This window comes from Rhipicephalus sanguineus, chromosome 5, assembly GCF_013339695.2.
Source record: "Rhipicephalus sanguineus isolate Rsan-2018 chromosome 5, BIME_Rsan_1.4, whole genome shotgun sequence".
NCBI lineage: Eukaryota > Metazoa > Arthropoda > Arachnida > Ixodida > Ixodidae > Rhipicephalus > Rhipicephalus sanguineus.
In genome coordinates this window covers 203,058,778-203,084,566 of record NC_051180.1, presented here as the reverse complement: position 1 = coordinate 203,084,566, position 25,789 = coordinate 203,058,778, and the positions used below count along the sequence as shown (strand labels likewise).

At 46.9% G+C, this 25,789-nt stretch overlaps 1 protein-coding gene across 1 annotated transcript in view; it reads right to left on the bottom strand.

Moving 5' to 3' along the window:
* Positions 1-25,789, bottom strand: part of LOC119395186 (NGFI-A-binding protein homolog) — a 1,247,109-nt gene that overhangs the window by 314,939 nt on the left and 906,381 nt on the right. The window contains exon 5 of the mRNA XM_049416112.1: positions 15,576-15,677. Within this exon, the coding sequence (XP_049272069.1) occupies positions 15,576-15,677 (102 nt within the window). The remainder of the gene's footprint in view (positions 1-15,575; positions 15,678-25,789) is intronic.

Sequence of the window (25,789 nt, the reverse complement as noted above, 5' to 3'; positions counted from 1 at the left end):
GCGCGCTCGCTTCCGGAGCTAGGTTGGCGGCTTTCGGTGGCTTCATACCCGCTAGAGTCACTGGAAAATCAGAATACCTCAAAGGTAGGCTGCACGAGGGCAACATTGGGCGGCGGTGGCCATTTCCCTTCCAGACCGTCCGGCGCGTTGCTAGCGTGTGTTGAGAAGTGACCGATCTTTTCGCCTCGGTGCCGTGTTACGCTCGGCGGAACGGCGTTATGTGTGTGTGTTTATTCAAGAGGATATTAGAAGTGATTTCGAGTCAACGACAGTTATGGATCGACTGCGCGGTTAGCGGTGTAACTAATGAAACGTGTGGCGAATGCTGCCATGTGCTCGCGAGCTCGCTTCATGGCTTCATCGGTCTCTTTTCGTGTCACGGCCGGCTGTGTTCGCTAGGTCCGGAGCTGAAAACATAGTTGCATTAGCGCAGCGACATTGTGCGAGATGCCATTTACTTCGACATTTGGTGAACCTTGACGGTTTTCGCTGGCTTCTCAGTCGGTGTTCAGGTTGACTGCACTCGAGAACGTTATCGAACAACATCGAGAACATTCAACATTGCGTCCTTCGACTGATCGCTGACGCATACCTTGCTTGCGCACCATGCTTGCTGTTCAACTGGTTGTTATGTGTAACAGAAGTTGTGTGTGTACGGTAATTGGAAGTTGTGCGAGACGTATTTATGTCTTGATTCGGAACGCCAGCAGCCAAACGCATGGGCGAATCGGCGTGCGGTAGGTAAGGTGCGTCTTATCTTGCGATACGTAGAAAATAGGCCATCGATAATGATTGACATCACTACTTAATTGTTTCATTTACTATTTCTTTTCTCCTTAATATTCCCAACGTTGCAGTGCATTTGCAAATATTTTCCTGTATTCCGACAAACAGTTTTTTTTTTTTTGCGTTGCCAGCGTAAACAGCTAGGGTTCGGTTTCTGCACTGCTGCACTTTTTTTTTCATAATGCACTCTTATTAAAACTTCATCGGCACGGTGCTTTATGTTCTTTTCATCAGAAATAGCACATCCGGGAAATTTTTAAAGCTTCTGCAACACAGTACGTATTAGACATAGGGCTCGCATAATAAAATCGACTCGCACAATGCGTGGAATCTGTTCTTTTTTTTTTTTGCTGTGACCATTTCTTACCCACTAACCAGTAATTTAGGCGTACACTTGGTGCAATGCAGCATTAGCAACATATTTTTGGCAACTAATCTAAATATACGATTAATAACATTGCCTTATACCAAGTTTATCAACAGAGTTCCACGCTTCTGTTTTGCGCAATGGCAAATGATCATGCCACAATTGCCTTCAAGGTATACCAGTAAACAGTTATTATTTTAACAAATCTTCAATTTCACTCTCGTGCGCGACACGCTTATAACTCGAATAGCATACGTAATCTGTTCATTAGATCGAGATATAAACAGCCGAGCAAACAGAAAAGGTGTATTGCTTTCAATATCGCTGACCATAGCGAACCGAAAAGGTGAAGTATCCTGTCTCCTGTCGCATGAGATGTTTTCCAGCAAAGTTTGTGTAGTTCACTGTAGCAAGGTGTGTTCTTCGAAGGGGACGAATTCATTCCGACCATCTATATGCACCCACGTAGAACGGCGCTCCTTGACATTAATTTTTCCCACACGGCATGCAAAAATTATCAAGATTACAGAGTAGCTCACCAGTAACGTTCGATTGCTGGTGAGCTACTCTCTGGAATCTGCATGCAGTGGCGTAGCCAGGGGGTGGCGCACCGCCCCCCCCCCCTCTTCAAATTTTTTTTCCCGTGGCATACATAGCACGAAATGCCACTCGACCACATCTGCACGCAGGCCCCCACTTCAGATCAAGGAGGTGCCCCCCCCCCCCTCCCGAGAAAAAGTTCTTAGGCCCCTGTCTGCAAGGCGCGTTTAAAAATGCGACGAAGAACTTCTAGGGACCGTGGTACTGTTAAATGTCCGGCCACGCTCTGCATTGAACGCGCCTGCACCCAAAGCGCTTGGAAGGGATATGGCGGCGAGAGGTCACGTGATGCGAGTAAGCCAATCGCGTCGGCGGCGGCGCGCGGAAAACAGATGCCATACTCTGAAAATTTTCCAGTGACTCCATTACCCGCGCGCTCGAAGCGCGATCAGCTCCCCCTGGTGGAGAACATATGCCGTCGTCTGCAGGGGCGTAGCCAGGGGGGGGGGGGGCTTATGGGGCTTCAGCCACCCCCCCCCCCCCCCGAAATTTTTCGTGCTCTCATACACCACCAACCAGCGGCGTCACCCGAGTGGTGGAATTTATTGGGCTTCAGCCTGATTATCATTTATTTAATTATTTATCTTTTTCTGACCCTCGAAATGTTAGCAGAAGCAAGTTTGATATCGGGCTCTACACAGATGGCTCAAAAGTGGATGATGACACAAAACATCAACTGCTAGCTTCTCTTGGATTCCTCCGCCATGTTATATGTTTAAGTCTATGAACGATTTTAAGCAGAAACGAAGCTTTACGTGGCTTGGCTGGACAGGTACCGATGGCTAACTACTCAGCGCTTCAAGAGGGTGCGTTTTGCCGAGTGTGTGTCCTTTTTAGCAGAAGTGAGATTAAGGGCCAACGTGCGCGCACTAAGGCCCTCGTATCCAAGCCATTTCAAAAGTGGAAGCACGCCCTCGAAGTCTTCGGTGCACATGAAGTCACTAAATATCACACTGACGCTACCGATAGTTTTCTTCAAACCTTCTCAGTATGTGTGCCCAGTGCTGTTGATCAACTGGACCATGGCAGGCAAATTCAAATAAGAGAGACCCGAAGGAAGTTACAGCCTATTGTTGAGACAGTTCTTTTTTGCGGGCGGCAAGGTCTGGCTCGGCGTGGCCATAGAGACAGTAGTCCCATGGATTCAAGCACAGCCTCCTCTACAAATACAGGCAACTTCAGAGCGCTGCTTCGCATGCGCGCGGATTGTGGCGACACAAATCTAAAAAAGCATTTGGAAAGTTGCCCAAATAAGGCCTCATATTTTAGTCCAGATGTACAAGACCACATTATAGAAATCTCTGCTGCAATCATCAAGGAAAGCTTAGTCGCAAAAGTAAACGCTGCAGGCTGCTTCTCCGTACTTGCTGATGAAACGACGGATGTTGCTGGTATCGAGCAGCTTACTGTTTGTGCAAGGTACCTTAATAAGGATGCGAACGGAATCGAAGAAGTGTTCTTAGGCTTTGTGCCAATTCACGACCAAATGGCCGGGCCCTCGCCGACACCATCATAAGGCTCCTTATAAAAATGGGAATTAACATGCAGCATCTCCATGGTCAAGGCTACGATGGTGCAAGTTCGATGGCCGGCAAAACGAATGGTGTTCAAGCTGCTGTTCGTGAGAAATATCCAGCCGCACTCTATGTACTCACTGCGCGTGTCACTCCCTTATTCTAGTTGTGTGTGCGGCATGCTCCATCACAGACATCTGAAACTGTTTTGGGGCTCTAAAGGCGACGTCAGTCTTTTTCCGTAAATCTTGTAGCCGTTCACACGTTTTGCGAAAAATGATAAGTTTGAGCTGTCTTGAGTCTACAAGGCAGCGCCTTTTGGGACTATGCGAAACGCGCTGGGCCGAGAAGCAGGATGCAGTGCTTTCATTTGTGAGCCTCTTTGAGCCGTTGATCGCAACACTAGAGGAGATTAAGTTTAACGGAAATGGCAAAAATCCAGTGCAGGCAAACAGTCTAATGTTGGCACTCTTTTCACCAGCGTTCCTTGTAAGCCTGCATGTGACGGAGCACGTGCATTGACTTTGCCATTGTCAAAGAAGCTGCAGACGAGGAGTATCGACATGAGCGCTGCCATTGACGACGTAGAAGTGGTACAGCAGACAACTGAAAGTGACCGCAAGAACACGAATGCTTCTTTCTGAAAAATATTTGCACTAGTGCAGGCATTCGCAGAAAAACTGAATGTGGAGATCACCAGCCGTCGAGCCGGTGTACGGAAGCAAAACCTTGGGAGCAATGCATTCGAAAGCGCGGAAGAATATTTTCGCAGAACCCTGCATTCCGTTCATGGACCATGTACTAGCCCAGTTAAACCAACGGTTCGAAAAGCACAGGGCACTTCTAAAAGACTTTTCAGTAATTGTACCATCCTCAATGCCACCAATGCAAGATGATCGGAAGAAAGGAGCAGAAAATCTCCTGACCATTTTTGCGCATGACGTCGAAACGAGGGCTGGTTTTGGAGAACTGCAACTATGGTGGACAAAGTGGGCGAACAAAGCAGCAAACCAGCGCCCCGGTACTGGAACCGATGCCCTCTCTCATTGCGACAGCAGGTTCTATCCGAATGTGTACAAGCTACTCCGGATTCTAGTCACCCTTCCAGTAACCACTGCCAGCGCAGAGAGAACGTTTTCAAGCATGAGGTTACTAAGAACTACTTACGCTCCACGATGTCTGAGGAACGCATGGTTGGCCAGGCACTTCTGTACGCCCACAGAAATGTCGACATGAGCGTGTCGGAAGTCATTGACCGTTTCGCTAAGCTTCCTCGCCGGGTCAACGTTGTCGTTTGATACCGAGCAGGACAGAAATCAGCGCAAACGAAAGGAAAAGACACTGCTGTTCCAGTGTTCAGGTCAATGAGCTCGTATTTCTGGAGCAATATTATTGTTGCCACCTTTTAAAGCCGTGAGGATTTTGTACCTTTTAGCAGTTAACACTGTGACCTAATATAAACATAAGAATACGGGCATCAGGTGGACATTACTAGCCAATCGACAGCTTCACCTTGTTCACTGAGAGGTCGGCATACGTGGCGTTACAAACAAATTCAACTATTGGGAAGCCGTACTAGCAGCACTGTTTGTTACTTTCATTTCTCGTTTTTAGATGCGAAGTATCTTAAGGTCGAGCTCAATCCGGCGGTGGTGGTGGTGGTGGTGTGCGGCGTGACCACCCTTACTGCGCATGCGCATACCCTCTCCACACACCTCCTCTCCACTCACCCTCTCCCGTTCCCCTCTCCACTTTCCCCTTTCCCTCTCCACTTTCCCTCCCACTTTCCCTCTCCACCTTCCCTCTCCACATTCCCTCTCCCCTCCCCCTCTCCCATACCCCTCTCCCCTCCCCCTTTCCACTCTTCCTCTGAAACGCGGGCTAGACATGCCGAAATTCTCTCCTGCGCAACGCCGCGATGAGCTCGAGCGCATGCGCGTCCCCTCCCCTTCTCTCTCCTCTCCTACGCTGCCCCCCTCTCGCCCGCCTGTCGACCGCGTTCCCTGCTCGCCCTGTGAGAATTAACGGCCAGGCTAGATGGAAGATACGACGCGCGTAGCGTCCCTCTTCGCGTTCCACGACGCGAGGTCGGTAGCATGCCCAACGAACGCCAACGGAACGCGATCGTGCAAGTGCTCCGGCTTCGCATCGCCTCATTGTCCCCTTTAGCGGGAGATGGTGTAATTTTTTGTTCTTCATTGCTTTTTGAACTAGAAGCGGCAACCTTCATTTTATATTGAGGGCACAATAGTGGTTCGCACTTTTAAAACAGTTTTGAAATAGTTTCTTTTTGTTATTTCTGCGCTCTTCCTTTATAGTTCTGTCCACATGGTGCGTCCGAGACAGTAGCTTGGCCCAAGGACATATCAGTTGGGCATTATGTATAGTGATCATTTGATCATTGCTTAGTTCCGTTTAATGATTGCATATTTAAATGTACATTTGTGAAGTTTTGCTAAGCATACTGCGCACTGTTTCCGGTGACTTATGTTTTGCCCGTATTCGAGGTGTACTTTCCCATTCTTGCTTTTCCCTGGCCGCATCACTTGTGCAAAAAGATGTACATTTTGCTAAACAATCTACATTACAATATTTGATCTCGTCCTGGTTATCTTGTGGACTTCTTTTTTTTTTTGTTACCAGGCGCTTCTTCAGTTCAAAACTGATGCAGTTCCGAAGTTTACGTGATATTTGCCGTACCTGTTACACACACACAAAAAAAAATATTGGAAAAATTGAAGACAGTTATTCCTGGAAAGATTTTTCGGGCATGCCAACATAATATATTTACGAAAAAACACATTCCTTACTCGTTCTTAACAGAGGGCAGCATTCAAGAAGTGATTTGCAGTATCTAATACAAATTGTCACTGGTAATACATGTTAATGGTAATACCAGTGACAATGTATGTACATGGTAATACATGTACATACCCACGCCGCTTTTGGAAAATTATAAAACCGGACGACAAAACCACAGTCTCTCTTTGTGACACTTCTGGATCCCCCGTTGCCGATTGCGACATTCCATCAGTCAACTCTGCATTTTGTTCCGTCTTTACTAACGAACCTAACAACGAACTTCCTGATTTTCCGCATTTTGCTTTTCCGCCAATGCCAAAGATTGAATTCAATTCAGAGGGAATTGTAAAAGTTATTAACCAATTAAAGAACTCTTCGTCATGCGGTATAGATGGCATAAACGCCAAAATTCTGAAAAATAGTAAACATGTGTGCAGTTCCATATCATCAATCATTTTTCAGCAGTCACTCGACACAGGTGAAGTCCCATTAGACTGGAGAGTTGGGAAGGTCATTCCGGTCTTCAAGAAAGGTGACCGCTCATTTGCAGGTAATTACCGACCGATCTCGCTCACTAATGTTTGTTCAGAGATCATGGAACACGTCATCTTTTCTCATGTTGCTACATTTTTATCGTCCGTAAACTTCTTTCACCCAAACCAAAATGGCTTTCGTAAAGATCACTCATGCGAGACCCAACTAACATTATTCCTGCAGTGCGACATTCACCTTCATATGGACCGTAACATCCCAATTGACACACTGTTCTTATATTTTGAAAAAGCCTTCGATACACTGTAAACGAAAATTAGCCGAGATGGGAGCTTTTCCAGCATATGAGCCCCTAAAACCCCCATGCCCCAATCATTAACTCCGTGGTAGCGGGGTGAAGTCGGCACATGTCGTCGTAAAACGCCCCTTGCTTAACGAGGGAGTTTATGAACGACATGACCCTGTTAAACTCCCCACGGAGTTTTAGATCACGTGGTTAGAAACTCCCTATGGGAGGTTTAAAAAGTATTTTTGGTCGTGACGTGCGTGTCACGTGGTTAGAAACTCTAGAAACTCCCTATGGGAGTTTTAGAAACCATTTTAGGTCGTGATGTGCGTGCGTGTGTGAATGTGCGTGTGTGTACGGGCATCTGTTTGCAGCGACGATTTGCAGCGAGGATTTGCAACGGCCAGTTGGTTTGTGTAGACTTCAGGACTATTTTCTCCACTGAACCGTTCTGGTCAAAGACAAGTTCAACTCGCGCCAGCGTCCGACCGCGAACACATCGAGCTGGCTGTCCCGTGTTTATTCTCCCGTCAAGCGGCAGTGCCCATGCACACGAGTTGAAGCCTCCGACACGCCACGGATACCTCGCTTAAACGTGCCGAGTTACGAAGAACTGCGAAGAATAATTTCATCGGTAACAAAAGTAAGCTGTTGCGATCGTCAGCGGGTTGTTTCTGAAGTTTCACCGGCTAAAACTTCAAAGCAGTAAAAAGTAGGCTTCGCTACGTCGTCGGCATCAAGCCGGCCGGCGGCCGGTGTGAGAGCTGCGCCGGCGAAGCGCTCGCCCCGACCACCGGCAACGCTTGCTTCTCGGAGTGTCACGGAACCGTTGTTTCACCGGCTGCAACTTCTAGGCGGGAAGAAGGCTTCGCTACGTTGTCGGTACCAAGCCGGCGGCGCGTAGCGAACTCGCACAGCCACACCGGTCGCCATAGCGAGTTCTATATACGAGCTCGCACCGGCCACCGGTGAAGCAAAGAATATGTTTCACAGAAAATAAAAGCTGCTGGAATGAGTAAGTTTAAATTGTCTCTTTGTGCCATGCAACCACCGTTGTCAAACGTATAGCGAGAAGGCGAGCGCCGATACGAGATAGATTGAACCAACATGCGGCCGCCGCTGCACTGCGAGCAACAGGAACCGCGACTACGAGCCGTCTCGTTCGTTGTAAGTGCATCGCTCCGTAGCTTAACGCGGATAGCGGACACCTGTTTTTTTATTGTGTGTGTAAAATAACGGCGACGAAAACTGCACAGCAGCAAGCATTTTGTGATCGCGAGCTGCCGTTCGTCGTATAGCCGTGCCGTACTCCTGCGAGAGGCCTAGCGACGCCGTCGGCAACAACGCGGTATATACCGGCGGGGCGGCGCGATTCTTCGCCGGTGTTGCTGAATGTGTGCTGCTGAAGCGTTCGTGCACGGCCGCTCGTGGTTCGTGTACGATTAGGTGCATTTTACAGACTCACGCACTGTACTGCTAAGGCGGATACATGCCATGCGAAAGAGTGCCAGCTGATAATCAAAATTCGCTAATTAAAAAAGCGTTGAATGTTAGGCGGGTTTACAGTAAAAGACGGGTGTACCTTAGTAGTATCTATAAGCCCACCACAAATATACCCGTACGCCATGAATGTTTGGTGCAGAATTACGCGGAAAAGGAGTGTCCCATCCGAGCTACATTGGAGGTCAAGATGTGGTGCCTATATATACTCGGTGACCAAAGTGTGGTTGTGAAGCGCGGGTGGCGAGCGGTTGTCAGTGTGAGTGTTGTATTACTTTGCGAATGTTGTGTGCATGTTTGTGTACGTGTGATCGAGTTTGCGTGTTTCGATGCTAATTTAATTAAAGATTCTTTGGTGCATGGTGCGACAGCGAAAAGCATTTTTTTTCGATGGTTATAAAAATTTACTCCCATGCTTACCTGGAAAAGCTCCCCTATGGATGTAAACAAATACTCCCCTCAGTCCATCCAAAACCTCCGTCCTTAAGGGGGGTAAATTTTTTACTCCCCTGGACGGAGTATATAAAACCCCCATCGGGGCCTGCGCTAGAGGACAAGTCCATTTACTCCCATCTCGGCTTTTTTTTGCTTACAGTGTAAGGTACCCCACTCCCGTCTCCTTCTAAAAACCTCGCGTCTAAACCTTCATCGGCATGTTTTTAACTGGATTAAAGCATTCCTAACAAACCGTAAACAATTCGTGCATGTTAATAATCACTCCTCCGACCTCTCCCATGTCTTGTCCGGCGTGCCCCAGGGTACCGTCCTAGGGCCTCTTTTATTCCTAATATACGTTAACGATATTCCGATTTCCGTTGAATCTAACATCCGTCTTTTTGCTGATGATTGTGTCCTCTACCGCCCTATAAATAACCCCACCGATGTCTCCTCTCTACAGCATGATCCCTCACGCATTCAGCAGTGGTGTACCACCTGGTTGATGTCCCTTAATGCGAAAAAAAAAAACATTACTAATTTCTTTCCATCGTCGCCGAAACCACACGCTGGCTACTTACGTAATCAACAACTGTTATATAGCTGCTACTGACTCGATTAAATACCTGGGTGTCCATCTTTCGAGTGACCTATCTTGGGGCGACCGTATAAATCACATAATTCACTCCGCTAACCGCGCTCTCGGGTACATACGCCGTACCATTTCCATGGCACCACCTTCCGTTAAACTACTCGCTTATAAAACCATTGTCAGACCAAAACTTGAGTATGCATCTGCTGTCTTTGACCCCCACCAAACTAATCATATCGAAATACTTGAGTCAGTACAGAACCGACCAACCAGATTCATTCTTTCAGATTATTCCCGCTACTCGAGCGTCTCCGCCCTCAAATCCCAGTTAAATCTTTCTACCCTCGCTCTTCGTCGTCGTATTGCACGTCTCTGCCTTTTTCACAGATTCTGTTATTCATCCCCGCGTGACAACCACCTCATCCATGCAACCAGTCTATCGAAGTCATCGCACAAGTCATCCAAATGCTGTGATTCCGCCACGTGCCCACACCACCTCATTTCAGCAGTCCTTCCTTTTGCGCACCGCCCGAGGCTCGAATGACCTTCCGAACGAAGCAGCAGTCATCCGCGATTTTGCGCGCTTCAAAAATGCCATCCAGGAAGCAGACTCAACCACATCCTAACATACACCTTCATCGATACCGCCATTTTATGACGCCCACCCCTCATGTGAAGTCCCGTACGGGACCTTTGAGGATATAATGAATAAATAATTAAATAAATAAATAAATAAATAAATAAATAAATAAATGTTATTCATATACTTAGTCGTTCTAAAAATTCAATGAGGAGGTCGCGCTGCAACGTGAGCCCCCCCCCCCCCCCGAACAAAATTCCTGGCTACGCCACTGGTCGTCTGTACTCTGCTATGTCGGAGTAAATGATTCGGGCATGGCAGCTATTTTGGCTGGTAAGCCGACAGAACATTTAACTCCTTCCCACCACCTATAGAGCTATTGCAGACTGCTACGGTCTTCCGGGTCGTCTACGTCTCTTTGAAACTTTCCGTGATAACCTGAGTTCGTTGCGTGTTAATAGGGAGCTTTAGTATAGCGGAAAACGCTTACGTTAGCGTTAGCGTGCGTTTCAACGCTACCGCTAAGACAGAACGCGCTGCGTGCCAAGTGGTGGTCTTTTAGTACAGCGGAAGGCATTCCCGCTAACGCTAACGCAATCACATGCGGCGCCATCTAGACATAGAAACAATAAATGCATTGTAGAATCCACAATGGTGCGCCACTAGGTCGAGCTGATCCAAAGTCACCGTTGCTGCGCCTCCGTTATCGCCGACCACAAATTCGTGCACTGTCATGGAAAATGTCACAAGGGATGCGAATCGTGAAAGGTCGTATCTTGGAAACAAGCGAATGAAGACAGCGTCGCCATCTCTGCGCGACTACAGCAAACATGAGCGTACATTGTCAACACACCTTGTTAAGCCTTCTGCACCGCTAATCGACAGTTTATCTCGAAAACGGAGCTGTTTTATTGTCGGTAGAGGGCTGGCGAAGCATCATTACTCAAATTTAAATCAAATACGAGCATTATTTACGCATAAATGAGCTTAATAATGCAGGACGACGACTCGAAAGGTTCAAGGTGAACGGCTCTCGCTCCCACAGGAGTCGCCAGCTTGCCGTATACGTACGGAATCCCTTGAGCGCGTTAGCGTTGAACGCCATATTCTGGAAATAGCGTACGTACGTAAGAGCTTGGGCTACGTTTACGTTCTGCGCACGCGCAGTTTGGAGCACGCAACGCTAACGCCAACGCTAAATCCTTGCGTTTGCTGCAGAGGTGTAGCCAGGGGGGGGGGGGGGGGGGAAGGGGTTGGGGGGGGTTGGGGGGGTTCAAACGTTCCCGAAATTTTTCAATTTTGCTTGCGCATATATACGCACACATAGAAACGCATGCACGAACATATATAAAATATGGTTGAACCCCCCCCCCCCCCCCGAAAAAAATTTCTGGCTACGCCCCTGGTTTGCTGTTTCCCGCTATATACTGAACACCCTAATATTCTACAGCTACGTTGTTGCACTTCGCTATTTGTGATCCTTGTTTCCTTGCGCCTTTTTGTTTTCTGCTTGCATTTTTTTTTCTGTCTTGTAATAACTGATGCCCCCATTGCCCTTCACTGGACCTGTAAGTCATTTTGAATAAATAAATAAACTTCGCTCTCGGCTAACTTATGCTTACAGTGTATTGCCGCACTTGTCGTGAAGGCCTGCAGCGACACCGTCGGCGTCGGCGCTCTTCTCCGGCTTCCGACGGTATATAGTGCACAAACTAAGAACGAATGCACACAATGAGGGAACACGGACACAGCGCCCAGCAGTCCGTCCTTCTGAACTTCTTCGCCGGCGTTACTAAATATTCGCTGCTACTGTTTGTGCGTGCTTAGGCGCAGTATGTGCAAATTGTATGCCAAAGGGCGTTACATATTAACAAATCGGTGAGGTTCGAGGCTATTCATGAGCCCAGCATAAGTTTACACGTGTGCTGTGAAAGCTTATCATTTTATTACGTGGAACATAAGTATCCCCCGGGCACTATATATTCAGCAGGTCGAAATACCATGCTATATATACCGGGTAACCGGAGTTAGGTTGCGTAGCGCAAGTGGTCGGTGAATGTCAGGGGCGTAGCCAGGGGGGGGGGGGGCTTATCGGGCTTCAGCGGCCCCCCGAAATTTTTCGTGCTTTTGTACACCACCGACCAGGGGCGTCACCCGGGGGGTGGGATTTATTGCGCTTCAGCATCCTCGTCACCTCCCCCCCCCCCCCCTTGAAGATGTTTCTGTTTTTCGTTCTATTATACACCGTTGTCCGAAATAACCACCTTCACCGAAAACCACCCAGGATGTCATCTAAAATGTTTTTTTTTCGCGCACGACAAAGCCATAGACAGTTCAAAGATTCTGGAAGGTGGCTTTTCTGCAAGATTTTTTTCAACCATGCAGCTACTCAGCGCTTCAAGAGGGTGCGTTTTGCCGAGTGTGTGTCCTTTTTAGCAGAAGTAAGATTGGCAAGGGCCAACATGCGCGCACTAGGGCCCTCGTATCCAAGCCATTTCAAAAGTGGAAGCACGCCCTCGAAGTCTTCGGTGCACACGAAGCCACTAAATATCACACTGACGCTCAGCTGGAAGCCAATAATTTTCTTCACACCTTCTCAGGATGTGTGCCCAGTGTTGTCGATCAACTGGACCATGGCAGGCAAATTCAAATAAGAGAGAACCGAAGGAAGTTACAGCCTGATGTTGAGACAGTTCTCTTTTGCGGGCGGCAAGGTCTGGCTCTCCGTGGCCATAGAGACAGTAGACCCATGGATTCAAGCACAGCCTCCTTTACAAATACAGGCCACTTCAGAACGCTGCTTCGCATGCGAGCGGATTGTGGTGACGCAGATCTAAATAAGCATTTGAGAAGTTGCCCAAGTAATGCCTCATATTTAAGTCCAGATGTAGAAAACCAGATTATAGAAATCTCTGCTGCAGTCATCAATCAAGGGAAGCCTAGTCACAAAAGTAAACGCTGCAGGCTGCTTCTCCGTACTTGCTGATGAAACGACGGATATTGCTGGTATCAAGCAGCTTACTGTTTGTCAGCTACCTGAGGATGCGAACGAAATCGAAGAAGTTCTTAGGCTTTGTGCCAATTCACAACCAAAGTGGCCGGGCCCTCGCCGACACCATCATAAGGTTCCTTATAGACATGAGAATTAACATCCAGCATCTCCGTGGTCAAGCCTACGATGGTGCAAGCTCGATGGCCGGCAGAACGATTGGTGTTCAAGCTGCTGTTCGTGAGAATTATACAGCTGCATTCTACACTCTGCGCCAGTCACTCCCTTAATCTAGTTCTGTGTGCGGCATGCTCCGTCACAAACACCCGAAACTGTTTTAGGACTCTAAAGGCGACGTCAGTCTTTTTCCATAAATATTCTAGCCGCTCACACGTTTTGCGAATTTTGAGCTGTCCTGAGTCTACAAGGAAGCGCCTTTTGGGACTATATGCGAAACGCGCTGGGTGGAGAAGTACGATGCAGTGCTTTCATTTGTGAGCCTCTTTGAGCCGTTGATCGCAGCACTAGAGGAGATTAAGTTTAACGGAAATGGCGAAAATCCAGTGCAGGCAAACAGTCTAATGTTGGCACTCTTTTCACCAGCGTTCCTTGTAAGCCTGCATGTGACGGAGCACGTGCATTGACTTTGCCATTGTCAAAGAAGCTGCAGACGAGGAGTATCGACATGAGCGCTGCCACTGACGACATAGAAGCGGTACAGAAGACAATTGAAAATGACCGCAAGAACGCGAATGCTTCTTTCTCAAAAATATTTGCACAAGTGCAGGCATTAGCAGAAAAACGGAATGTGGAGATCACCAGCCCTCGAGCCGGTGTCCGGAAGCAAAACCTTGGGAGCAATGCATTCGAAAGCGCGGAAGAATATTTTCGCAGAACCCTGCATTCCGTTCATGGACCATGTACTAGCCCAGTTAAACCAACGGTTCGAAAAGCACAGGGCACTTCTAAAAGACTTTTCAGTAATTGTACCATCCTCAATGCCACCAATGCAAGATGATCGGGAGAAAGGAGCAGAAAATCTCCTGACCATTTCTGCGCATGACGTCGAAACGAAGGCTGCTTTGGGAGAAGTGCGACTATGTAGCACAAAGTGGGCGAACAAAGCAGCAAACCAGCGCCCCTGTACAGGAACCGATGCTCTCTCTCATTGCGACAGCAGGTTCTATCCGAATGTGTACAAGCTACTCCAGATTCTAGTCACCCTTCCGGTAACCACTGCCAGCGCAGAGAGAACGTTTTCAAGCATGAGGTTACTAAGAACTACTTACGCTCCACGATGTCTGAGGAGCGCATGGTTGGCCTGGCACTTCTCTACGCCCACAGAAATGTCGACATCAGCGTGTCGGAAGTCATTGACCGCTTCAATAAGCTTCCTCGTCGGGTCAACTTTGTGCATTGATACCGAGCAGGACAAAAATCAGTGCAAAGGAAAGGAAAAGACACTGCTCTTCCAGAGTGCAGGTGAATGCGCCCGTAATTCTGACGCAATAATATTGTTCACCACCTTTTAAAGCCGTGAGGATTTTGTACTTTTCAGCAGTTAACACCGTGACATCATATGAACATACGAATACGGGCATAGGGTGGACATTAACAACCAATCGACGGCTTCACCTTGTTCACTGAGAGGTCGGCATACGCGGCGTTACCAAACATATTCAGCTATTGGGAAGCCGTACTAGCGGCATTGTTTGTTACTTTCATTTGTCGCTCTTGTTCTTCATTGCTTTTTGAACTAGAAGCGACAACCCTCGTTTTATATTGAGTTCACAATAGTGGTTCGCACTTTTAAAACAGTTTTGAAATAGTTTTTTTCGTTATTTCTGCGCTCTTCCTTTATAGTTATGTCCACATGGTGCGTCCGAGACAGCAGCTTGGCACAAGGACATATCAGTTTCTGTGATTGTGCAGCATGTTCTTTGACCTTATTTTGGGCATTATGTATAGCTTACTTATGTATAACATACATTATGTATAGCATTGCTTAGTTCCGTATATTTATTGCATATTTAAATGTACATTTGTGATGTTTTCTGTAAGTATACAGCGCACTGTTTCCGGTGACCTGTTTTGCCCGTATTTAAGGTGTACTTTCCCGTTCTTGTTTTTCCCTGGCCACATCATTTGTGCAAAAGATGAACATTTTGCGTAAACAACCTGCATTAAAATATTTGATCTCGTCCTGGTTATTTTGTGGACTTCATTTTTTTGTTATCAGGCGCTTCTTCAGTTTAAAACTGATGCAGTTCAAAGTTCACGTGATATCTGCCTCACCTCTTACAAAAACAAAATAAAAAATTTGAAGAGATTGAAGACGGTTATTTCTGGAAAGATTTTGCGGGCATGCCAACATGTTTTTATGAAAAAACACATTTCTTATTCGTTCTCGACAGTGCGCAGCCTTCAAGAAGTGATTTGCAGCATCCAATACAAATTGTGACTGGTAATACATGTTATTCATATACTTAGTCGTTCGAAAAATTCAATGAGGAGCTCGCGCTGCAAAGTGAGCCCCCCCGAACAAAATTCCTGCAGCTACGCCACTGGTGAATGCGGTGATTAACATTGTAATGGCTGTGCGTATGCTTGTATGTATATTTGAGTGGCTTACCTTGACAAATAAAAGTATCGTAGTATGAGAGAAGATTGGCTCGCTGGAGGACCCTGTACAACTGCAGCTCCGATTCGTTGGTGGGTTGCGACGTCATCGCGACTGCAAGGAGAGAATAAGGCAGCTTAGTGTATTATGATGCTCCGTTGTCGCGTGAATAAAGGAACACATTACATTCAAGCACCTTGCACTTTTGCTTGAGGAACGTCATTTAATCAATGACCGGCAACTCGGCTTTCGTAAAGGACTCCCTACTACGGTCACACAACTGCTGGAAACTGTTCATTATATTGCAGCGATTCTTGATAAGCAAGGCCAAATTTACATAATTTTCCTACACTTTGAAAAGCATTTCAACGCGTATTGGAATAAAAACTGCGGCACAACTTAAACCTATACTGAAATATGATACCTCAATGTCAGAGAATCAGGCCTGCCTTGTATGTTGGGACCAATAGCCATCATCGATAACGCTTGCTCCGATTCTCGAACGGTGAATCGTTCAGCGCTTGGGTCACAGTTTGGTTTGTTTTTTATAATTTTCGTATATGACAACACCCGTGGTATTCCGGCTCCTATTAAGTTATTTACAGATGACTACATCCTTTACTAGTAAAAGCGCAGTCCACGTGACCAGGTCCTTTTAAACGAAGCTTTAGCTAATATACCTTCTTCCTGTGCAGCTGGCAACTGAAGGTTGATGAAAAGAAATCGGTGGCCATGACTGTAACGCGTAAACGGCTTCCTTGACAATATCAGTACTCCATCAATGGCCAGACACTATCGTCTGTTAATACTTACAACTATTTGGGTGCTGTATTAAGTGAAGATTTTAAGTGGAATGAGCATATTGCCGACATTGAAAAGAAAGCCTTGCAGAAATTAGGATTTCTAAAGAGGTCCATGCGTTAACCCACTCCGAAATTGAAATTAATTGAGTACAAAACATTCATCCGTCCAATCCTCGTGTACTGATCTCTGACATGGGATCGCCATAGACAAGCAAATATTGAAAAAACTTGAAATGCTTCAAATAAAAGTAATCCGGTTTTTTTAATAATCGCTACAGTTTCTGTACATCTCCCAGCAAACATAAAAAAAATGTGACTTGGATACATTGCCGGCAAGGCGACAGAATGATCGACTGAAGTTTATGTTTTTACTTTACCACGACAATCCGCGCATAAACAAGGAAGTGTATATGGATTCAGTTCACTGCCGATCAACTCGTTCCGAGCATCAAAAAAAAAAAAAAACGTGGTTTATCCCTACGTCATAGGAATCAGTATAACACGAACGTGCACAGGATAGTAGATTGTTTATTGTACATTGTTGTATGAGAGCTTGCACAATTGGTGCTTTGCAGCTATAGCTACGTTTGGCGGTCGATGGACCCACGCTGACGCCTACTGCCATGTTTACATCCCGACGACTAACGGCAAAGATGATGATTTAACCATTGTGTTAGCTGAAGTAGTGGACACACTGAACACTGAAAGAATAAGCGCTAAAATTTTAGCGCTTATTCTTTCAGTGTTCATGGATAACCAACTAGCCCAACAGTCTGTTCTGCTGAAGTGGACTGTCACAAAAGTCGCGTATGCTTAACATTTCTTGAGCATAACGTCCCAAGGTATGCCATGAAAGGGTCTTTTTCCACCGGTGCCAAGGGCGAACGTGCTATAATTCTTGTCTAGGAATGGTGTGCCGTAAGCGCACGTGCACCACTTAGTGTGTGTTAGCGTTAGCCGTATGAAATATATCTCTATGACCTAATATGGCTGGACCGTATAAGAACAGTAGTGGCTCTTGACTTGTGTAATTTCCAAACTGTTCGCTCGGGAATGTGATCGCCTTTTGTTTGTGTTTGTATTTTCCCACTGGCCTCAAGGGCGAACGTGCTTGCAATTCTTTTCAAGAATGCTGTGCCTTAAGCGTACGTGCACCACCTAATGTTAGCGGAAGGAAATATGGTACGTCTATGTCCTAACAAGGCTAGACCGTATACGAACTATAGTGGCTCGTGTCTTATGTAATTTCAAAACTGTTGGCTCGGAAGGGTGACCGCCTGTAGAATATGAACCACAGAACGTAGTATCCGAGCTGCGTGCCTGATCCCGGGCTTTTGTTTTGTGTATTATTGAACTGCACGCCATGAAGGTCACCACCAGTAGAGTGTGAACCTTAAGGTCCTAACAAGGCTAGACTGTATACGAAATATAGTGGCTGGTGTCTTGTGTAATTTTAAAGCTGTTGGCTCGAAAAGATGACTACCTGCGGAATGCGAACCACCGAACGTAGCAACCGAGCTACGTGCCTGATCATGGGTTTTTGTTTTGCGTATTGTTGAACTGCTCGCCGCGAAGGTCACCGCCAGTAGAGTCTGAACCTGAAGACGTGCGTCTGAGTTACGTGTGAGCTCACGTGTTTTTGTTTTGTACATTATTGAACTGCTCGCGGTGAAGGCGACCGACAGCAGAGTCTGAACCACAGGACGTTGTATCCGAGCTACGTGTTAGACCATGTGCCTACGTGACCGGTGTTTTGTGTGTGAGTAAATTGTTCACCCGTGAAGGCCACCCAAAGTGAAGTGTGAACCACGGCAGCAACCAGTGCGTACGTGACCGTTTCAAGGATGCATCGATACTGCAGTGGAAGTTGAGATCGGCGGCTAGAGAAGCGTATAAAAAAAGGGCCGATCCTATACTTCGACAGTCTGCTCTGCGCCGGAGAAGAGATCCACGCTGGGCAACTCCCGGGACACAACGCAGCGACCCCAACACCCCCGGTCATCGTGGAACCGCCACGGCCGTCTCGCCAGCTTCGAGGGTCGCTCATGAACGGCGCCGGTGTTGAAGGACTCTGCTGCGCCCGGTTACGTATGTCAATCGCTTTGAACTTAGCTGGACTGCGAACTCTAATTATTGGTTCAGCTCTTGCTGTCTGGTCATTCATCCGACATTGCGCATTGTCTCTACATATTTGAACTTTCATGCATGCTACACTCATTCGCAATAATTGTGGAATGTATAATTAGTTCATTTTTGTCTTAGAGATAACTGCTCTGTTCCTTCGGAAATGTATTTATCTTTTTTTAAACACATTATGAAAGCTTGTTGTTCTTTGATTGGGCAAGGCCCTTGGCCATTTCATACCGGCGATTGGCGCAAGCCATACACCAGAGGCCCAACCCCCATGCCACACCTTGGGAGGAGCTTGTGCTTCGGCCCCGAGTCGTGACATGGACACACGCCTGGACACAGCATTTGCATAACCACGCGAAAAGATGGCATCGACAAGTACATAACACTGGTACTCGATTGCACTCATTGAAAGCGTCAACTGTGGAGAGCAACAAAAGGTACGATAGCGCTAGCAGACAGGGACGAGGAAGACAGCACGCGAAAGCGCTAGCTTTCAACTGAATGTTTATTCTGAGAAGTAATGGTATAGGTAGATTCGTACACAGAAGAAGGCCGAATCACCGCACATGGAAACTGAGGCGAGAAACGCCAAAGTGTGCGCTCCCCAGTAATACGTTATGTCAACCTATCACTGGCCGGGGGGGGGGGGGGGGCGCATGCATGCGCACAATCTACGCCGCCTGTGTCCATGCATACACCACAGCGCTTCAGGAACACCGGAGGCAGCAGAATTCCTAGATCGAGCCGTGAACGCGGTAACGCGGGAGGCATACGCTTCCCTCTGCACCGAAAGCTGAAGTATACCTAAGTGCCCAGTGTCGGCGCTCGTTAGTGTTATCACGTGACCTTCGCAATCGGCAGGGGAGGTTGCATAGGCGAAACTGGAAGCTGCATAAGTGATAGAAAAAGTGAGCATCTGCCAAATGCACAGCAGGAAATAGTGATCTAGGTGAGCATTTTAATGCGCGTAGTTGTGACCCTCGACTTGATACAATCAACATTACAGAAGATTTTCCGCAGTGGCTCATGGGCGCGGCCATGTTTGATCACGCGATCGTAAGTGACATTCCCCCAGCCATCGCATTAGGCCAGGGAAGCGGCCGTAGCCGTAACACACAAGCTGGTTGCAGCAGGGTGCTAAGCCTTGTCTCCGAGAACTTGATAACGAATCTTGGCAACAGTGCAAATACCGACGAATGCATTGCTCTCGAAGCATCAGGATGCAACCATTCAGCAAACAAAAGCGCAGGTTTCGAGCTCACGAGTCACACAGCGCACGACGACGACGTGATAAACTTCAGCAGAAGGAAACCACGTCCACAGGTGGCACGCTATTGAGTTTTTTTTTTTTCATCTGCATATTGTAGATGGAGGAGGAATCAATTGGAAGGGTACGAAGCGTAGGTTACATACGAAAGGTAACAGCCCATACGTTTAAAAAGGTTGTCCAGGGGATTTCCCCGGTGAGTAAATGTAAGACGGAGAGCGCAACCGAGGAACAGCTAAGTGCTCGAGAATTTCAATGGAAAATGGCCTAAGGAAAATTCCAAAGCGCACTGCCCGGGTTTAGATGGGGTTTGTAGTCAGCCTCATTAATGAACTATAGACATAACACTGAAGAAGCCCTGTTGAAAGCCATAGAAAAGTGCTTACAGGACAGGCGAGTACCGGGCAGTTGGAGAAAAGTAGAATGAACTTAATCTATAAGGCAAGGGAGAAAAGGATACGATTCGTTCGCATAGACCGCTAAACATTGCATCGGTACTAAACAGGTTGGCGATGCATGCAGTAAGAATAAAAATAGAAACGTGGGCAGAACATAACGATTTTTTGGGAGAAATTCAGGAATGGTTTTCGAAGCGAAAGGCGGTTAGGACGATAACTGTTTGTTCTCACTCAGTGTATAGAAATATCTGAAGTAAGTAGAAACAGGCCCTTGTACGTGGCTTTTCTGACATCACTGGGTCGTACGGCAAAGTTAATCAGAAAATTTTGTGGGATATATTGAAAGGAATGGGCATAGGCGACTACTGTATACAGCTTTTTGAGGCAGATATGCTGAGAAGATACAGTTTGCATAGAAGTGGAAGGAATGAGTAGCAAAGAGAACGTTGAGATTAGCAAGGGGCTGAGACAGGGATGTCCTTCTGTCCCCGCTGTTATTCATGCTGTACATGGTGAGGATGGAAAAGCGCTAGAAGGTAGCAACTTTGGTTTAATCTATCACACAAACAGGGCGGGCGTGATGATTGAGCAGAAGCTTCCAGGATTATTTTATGCTGACGATGTTGTCTTATTTGCTGACAGTCGAGAGGATATACAGCGGCTACGCGGATATATGCGGAAGGGAAGGTGAAGCTCTAGTACTATGATTTAGTGTAACAAAATGTGGATTGATGGTATTCAATGATCCTTGTGATCAGGCGGTGTCCCATACAGAGCCAGAAATACCGAGCGTAAGCGAATTTACCCATACCTCGGAGCATGGGTAAAGGATGCTGGTAGCTATGTGGAGGTGCAGGAAAAAGCCTCAGCAGCAAAGGGAAAGAGGAATGCTGCAATAATGAAGCACAGAGCGTTGTGCAGATACAATAGGTACGAGGTCCTTCGAGGACTGTGGAAAGGTGTATGGATGCGGCGCTTGATACATTTGGGAACTCAGTGGTGTACAATGAGAGGTGCAATCAGGAATGGATGTCAGTGGCAGTGGCACGCCTCACGTTGGGCGCTCACGGGAGGACGACCAAATGAGGCTGTGAAGGGCGATATGGGATGGACAAGTTTTGAGGCGAGGGAGCTCAGAGCAAAATAAGGTTCGAAGAAAGGCTAAGAAATATGAAGGAGAATAGATGGGCAGAGAAGGTGTTCCGGTATTTGTATAGGAAGAGCGTTGACACACAGTAGAGAGAAGGAACTAGGAGGCTCAGCAGTAAATATACGGCTGGCAGTGTAAGCGATATGGCAGTAAAGAACGTTAAACGAAAATTCAGAGAGGTGGAGATGATTGACAGGATGGCAGCGATGGACAAAACTTTACTGCTTGAAGAGAAGTCGGGTAGCCTTAGAACGCGTAGTTATAAAGCGAGATTCAGTAAAGAAGAAGAACAATGCACATTCTGCGGGGAAGATAAGGAAACGACGGAGCATGTTCTGATTGAATGTCGAGATATCCACCCCAGGTGTACGTTTGGGCACGAGGCTACATGACGCCTTGGGTTTCATGGAGAGCAATGCAAAAGTGAACACGCCCGCGATAGATATCAGTAAAAGACGGTTACAGTATTAGTGGCACAAAACTGGAAAGAAAGGACAAAAAATAGTAGGAAAGTAAGGACATTCTGCCGTAAGGTGCAGAGAAATGGGCTGCGAATTTGCTTTTCTCTGTAGTAAGACCGATTTAATTGTAACAGACAAGGCATTACGTCAACTCGCAGAAAAAAAAAATGTGTTTTCTTTTATTTTGTCGAGCGTAGTGGCACGCATGTCACTGCCCCGTTATAAAGCGGACGCCCATAGCATCCATCCATCCGGCGCTGCCGTCTGCTCGCTGTTACTTGCCGAACCTCTGTGCGCAAACACTATGGGACGCCGAGCACAAGACGCGGCGCGGATGGAAACATATTGAGCAGCGCAAAGGCCACGGCATGAGGAAGGCCACGATGCGGGGGCGCCATATAGTTTTGATTTAACAAACCAGCCGCAGAAAATCGTCTATAGGTAAAAATGGCAGTACGTACGCACGTTCGGTATATAAAGCTTTTGCGATATCAAAGACAGCAAATGACTACACTAGTGAAGCTTCTATCAGCCTGTAGAGAGAAGGTGTTTCTGGAAACCGAGTCTACGCGACTCATTTCATTTTACTTTACGCATGTGTTCTCGGTGTCGTGGTTTCGCCGCTTATTCATTGATTTTGCGATGAACAAACAGTTTGACTTCGTGCTTGTCCTTCGCACCCTATCTACATCGACGGAAACAGGGCGGAGACGGGACAGACGGAAAGGATCACACAACACAAGCGCTGTTAGCATCGTAATGACATGCACCAGATGGCCCTTCAAGGTACTCTTCTGCAATTTCTCTCTCGTGTGAACCCTAATTCTTCCAAATAGCATCAAATCGTTTACGTAGAGCATCCGAAGCGAGAGAACGAAAGCCTGTACTGCTCGTGAAACCGAGCACAATTATAGGGACCCGATGCTTGACGTCATTTAAGCTGCATTCTAGTTCTCCAGGAATGTTACATTACTCTGCTAAATTCTTAGAGACATGCCATTGCTAAAGAACAGGTTTTGAAGAAATGTGTTCCTTTCCAGCACTTCCATGATCTATTATGCAGAAGTGTAGTTAGCTGGGCTAGTTGGTATGGACTCATGGAATTCAGCGCTTGTTCTTGTCATTCCTTCCTGTGTGCGTCGTCAAATAAGTCTTGCTGCCACCTTCTAATACGAAGCTTATGTATATTTCAACTGCCATCAATAAATCACTTCTGCTTCATCACGTGAAAAAATCATTTTGAAATCATTAATTTATTATTGTCGGTCAGAAAATATGAAAATATAAAGTAATACAGGAAAACACACGCAACGCAAGATTTACCGTGAACTTGTGTGTCCCCTATTTTTCTCGTGTATTAACGCTCCATCTACTTAATCGGTAGAGTGAAACCTCTCCAAACATTACGTTCCATAAGTTTTGTAAACGGTGACAAACAAACTGACGGCATGTGAGCGCCTTCTTATGTGCTGTGCTTCCCATTGGTGGGAGCACCTCACCCGTGAAATGTACTCGCTTAACACTGTAGAAGAAAATAAGAACAGCAGGGTTACGTCCAACAGACTAATACGCGAGGCTGAGCTGTGTGGCCAAGTACTAGCCAAGTTCATTGATCTAAGAAGCGATTCGACAAGACCACCGCTGCGATGGCCTTGTGGAATCCTTTTGTATCCGCGCGCTGCTTCACAGGTTAATTATTTACCGCAAAATTTGTTTCTTTCGTCATAATATATTTCGCAAAGTTACGCGGAAGCATAACAACAGCTGTGCTGCCATCGAAAATAACTTTCGTGGATATTTTACAGTTGTATTAGCAGAAAAAACGTACTCCGAAGAGCTTAACACTGCACTTGTGTGTGTGCCTTCTTTGTGCCCGTTTTTCGCGCAGTTTTCGTGGTAAAAAACGTACGTTGTATATTTGCAACAACAAGCGAATAAGAACAAGTTGAAGGGGAAAATTCTCAGGGTGACTCGAACTCAAATAATGATGAGCACATGACAATGAGTGGGTGCGCAGATGTTGTAGCGTGGTACAGAAATAAGCAGTCGCTCTTGCTTGTGGAACCAAGGTGGTTTCCACACTTGTAGCAATACGTCAATCAGATTCCCGTGCAGCCAGGAAACTTGCAGTGCTTTTCCGCATCAGGTTGAACACTTGAAGGAGGAAACAGATCGCAAGAGAGCGAACAAAATTTGTGGCAAGGCAGAGCCAAACGCAGCCGTGGACATAGCAGGAAGCCTGCGTAATTTGGACAGAACCGCTCGCCCACCGGACTCTGTCAAGGAATGAAGAGCGCGGCGGCACAAGAGACGCTCGGAACTGAGTAATAAAACAACGCCGCCACGCATATCATTCCACTGGTATGGCCCAAAATTTAGAACATAGACGCAGACACGATAGGGCACACCCGTGACGAAGCGACGCAGCGCGCGAATACACCGAGTTCCAACGAGAAGCATACAACCTTGACACATGCTGCACTCGTGTTCAATTAAAATGGACTTAGACTCGGGGTCGTCCTCACAACCACAAAGGTCTTCACTATCACAAAGAATTACTTGGACATAGAAACATAGAAGCGTTTATGGAACATTTGCATTTCTGAGAACAAACCCATGAGAATGTTGCGTTTGCGCAACATAGCAATGTGTGACAGGAACCAAATATTACGACATGACAATTTTTACTCTATTGCTGACCCGAAGATCGCGGGATCGAATCCCGGCTGCGGCGGCTGCATTTGCGATGGAGGCCAAAATGTTTGAGGCCCGTGTACTAGATTTAGTTGCACGTTAAAGAACCCCAGGTGATCGAAACTTCCGGAGCCCTCCACTATATGGCGTCCCTCATAATCATATCGTGTTTTTGGGACGTGAAACCTCCAATATTAAGAAGTGTTTTCTTGACAGCAAACCACGCCCTGTCTTTTTAGAATAAAAATCAGTGACTAGAATAATGAGTGAAGTCGAATATTTCCGTTGCACATGAATGTTACTTGGAAGACACCAAGTTTTGTGGATGAGCTCCTCATCTTAGGTTCCGCTTGCACAGACACCTTTGAAACGAAACCATGCCGGTAAGGGCAACCAGATTTTGATAACGACAATGACGAAATAACGTTGTTCGACTACCTTCATCAGCAGTTCTCCCGATACCTCGCGCTGGTCAAATGGGGAGCCTTCGCCCAATCTATGAGGGGTACTTGTGACGGCCGTGCGCTGCTCAGCCCGATACAGCGCAACCACGGGTAGCTGCGCGAGCGCACTCGCCATACAACGTTATGAAAACCACGTGCTCTATCTAATGGGGCTCCATCTGGGCCGCTGGACGTGGCGACACCACCCCGACTCCACAGTGTTCGCGCTGGTGTGGCTTTTGAGTGTAAAATGAAATTCGAGAAATATAATGGATAATATCAGGTGGTCGTTTTTAGTGGGCGGTGCATGACAGCTCGAAAAAAAATCGGAGGGGGAGGGGGCTGTGCTGTGCTGAAACCCCATAAGCCACCTTTCCCTGGAATCTGGGTGTGTGTATATTGCGCGCATATACACACACACAAAACGCAAAAATTTCGGGGGGTTCAACCCCCTCCCACTCCCGCTGCGTCAATGGGGTTTCCTGAATATCCCGACTCCACAGCCCACAGCATTGGCAACTTCCTCTCATAAATCGACCAAAACCAGAATATGCATCCCCCTACATCTGGAACCTGCCGATGGTCGGAGACCCTGAATTAGCAGTGCCGCAAATTCGTTCGTGTCCGTGATGTTCTTATCACTTCAGACTATGACACAAGCAGGATGCCCTTGAGCCCCCTCTGTTCTTGTGTTGGCAACCATTTCATGAGTTCTTTCAATATAAACTTTATCGCAATTCTTACGTCACCCCTGCCATTACATATTGAAGTAGGCACACTTGCGCGCAATGGAACATTCACCGTGCAAAAGGTAAAAACATGACGCAAGGCGAAGAAACAAGAGGTACAAGGAAAGAGCGTCAACTGGCCACTGGAT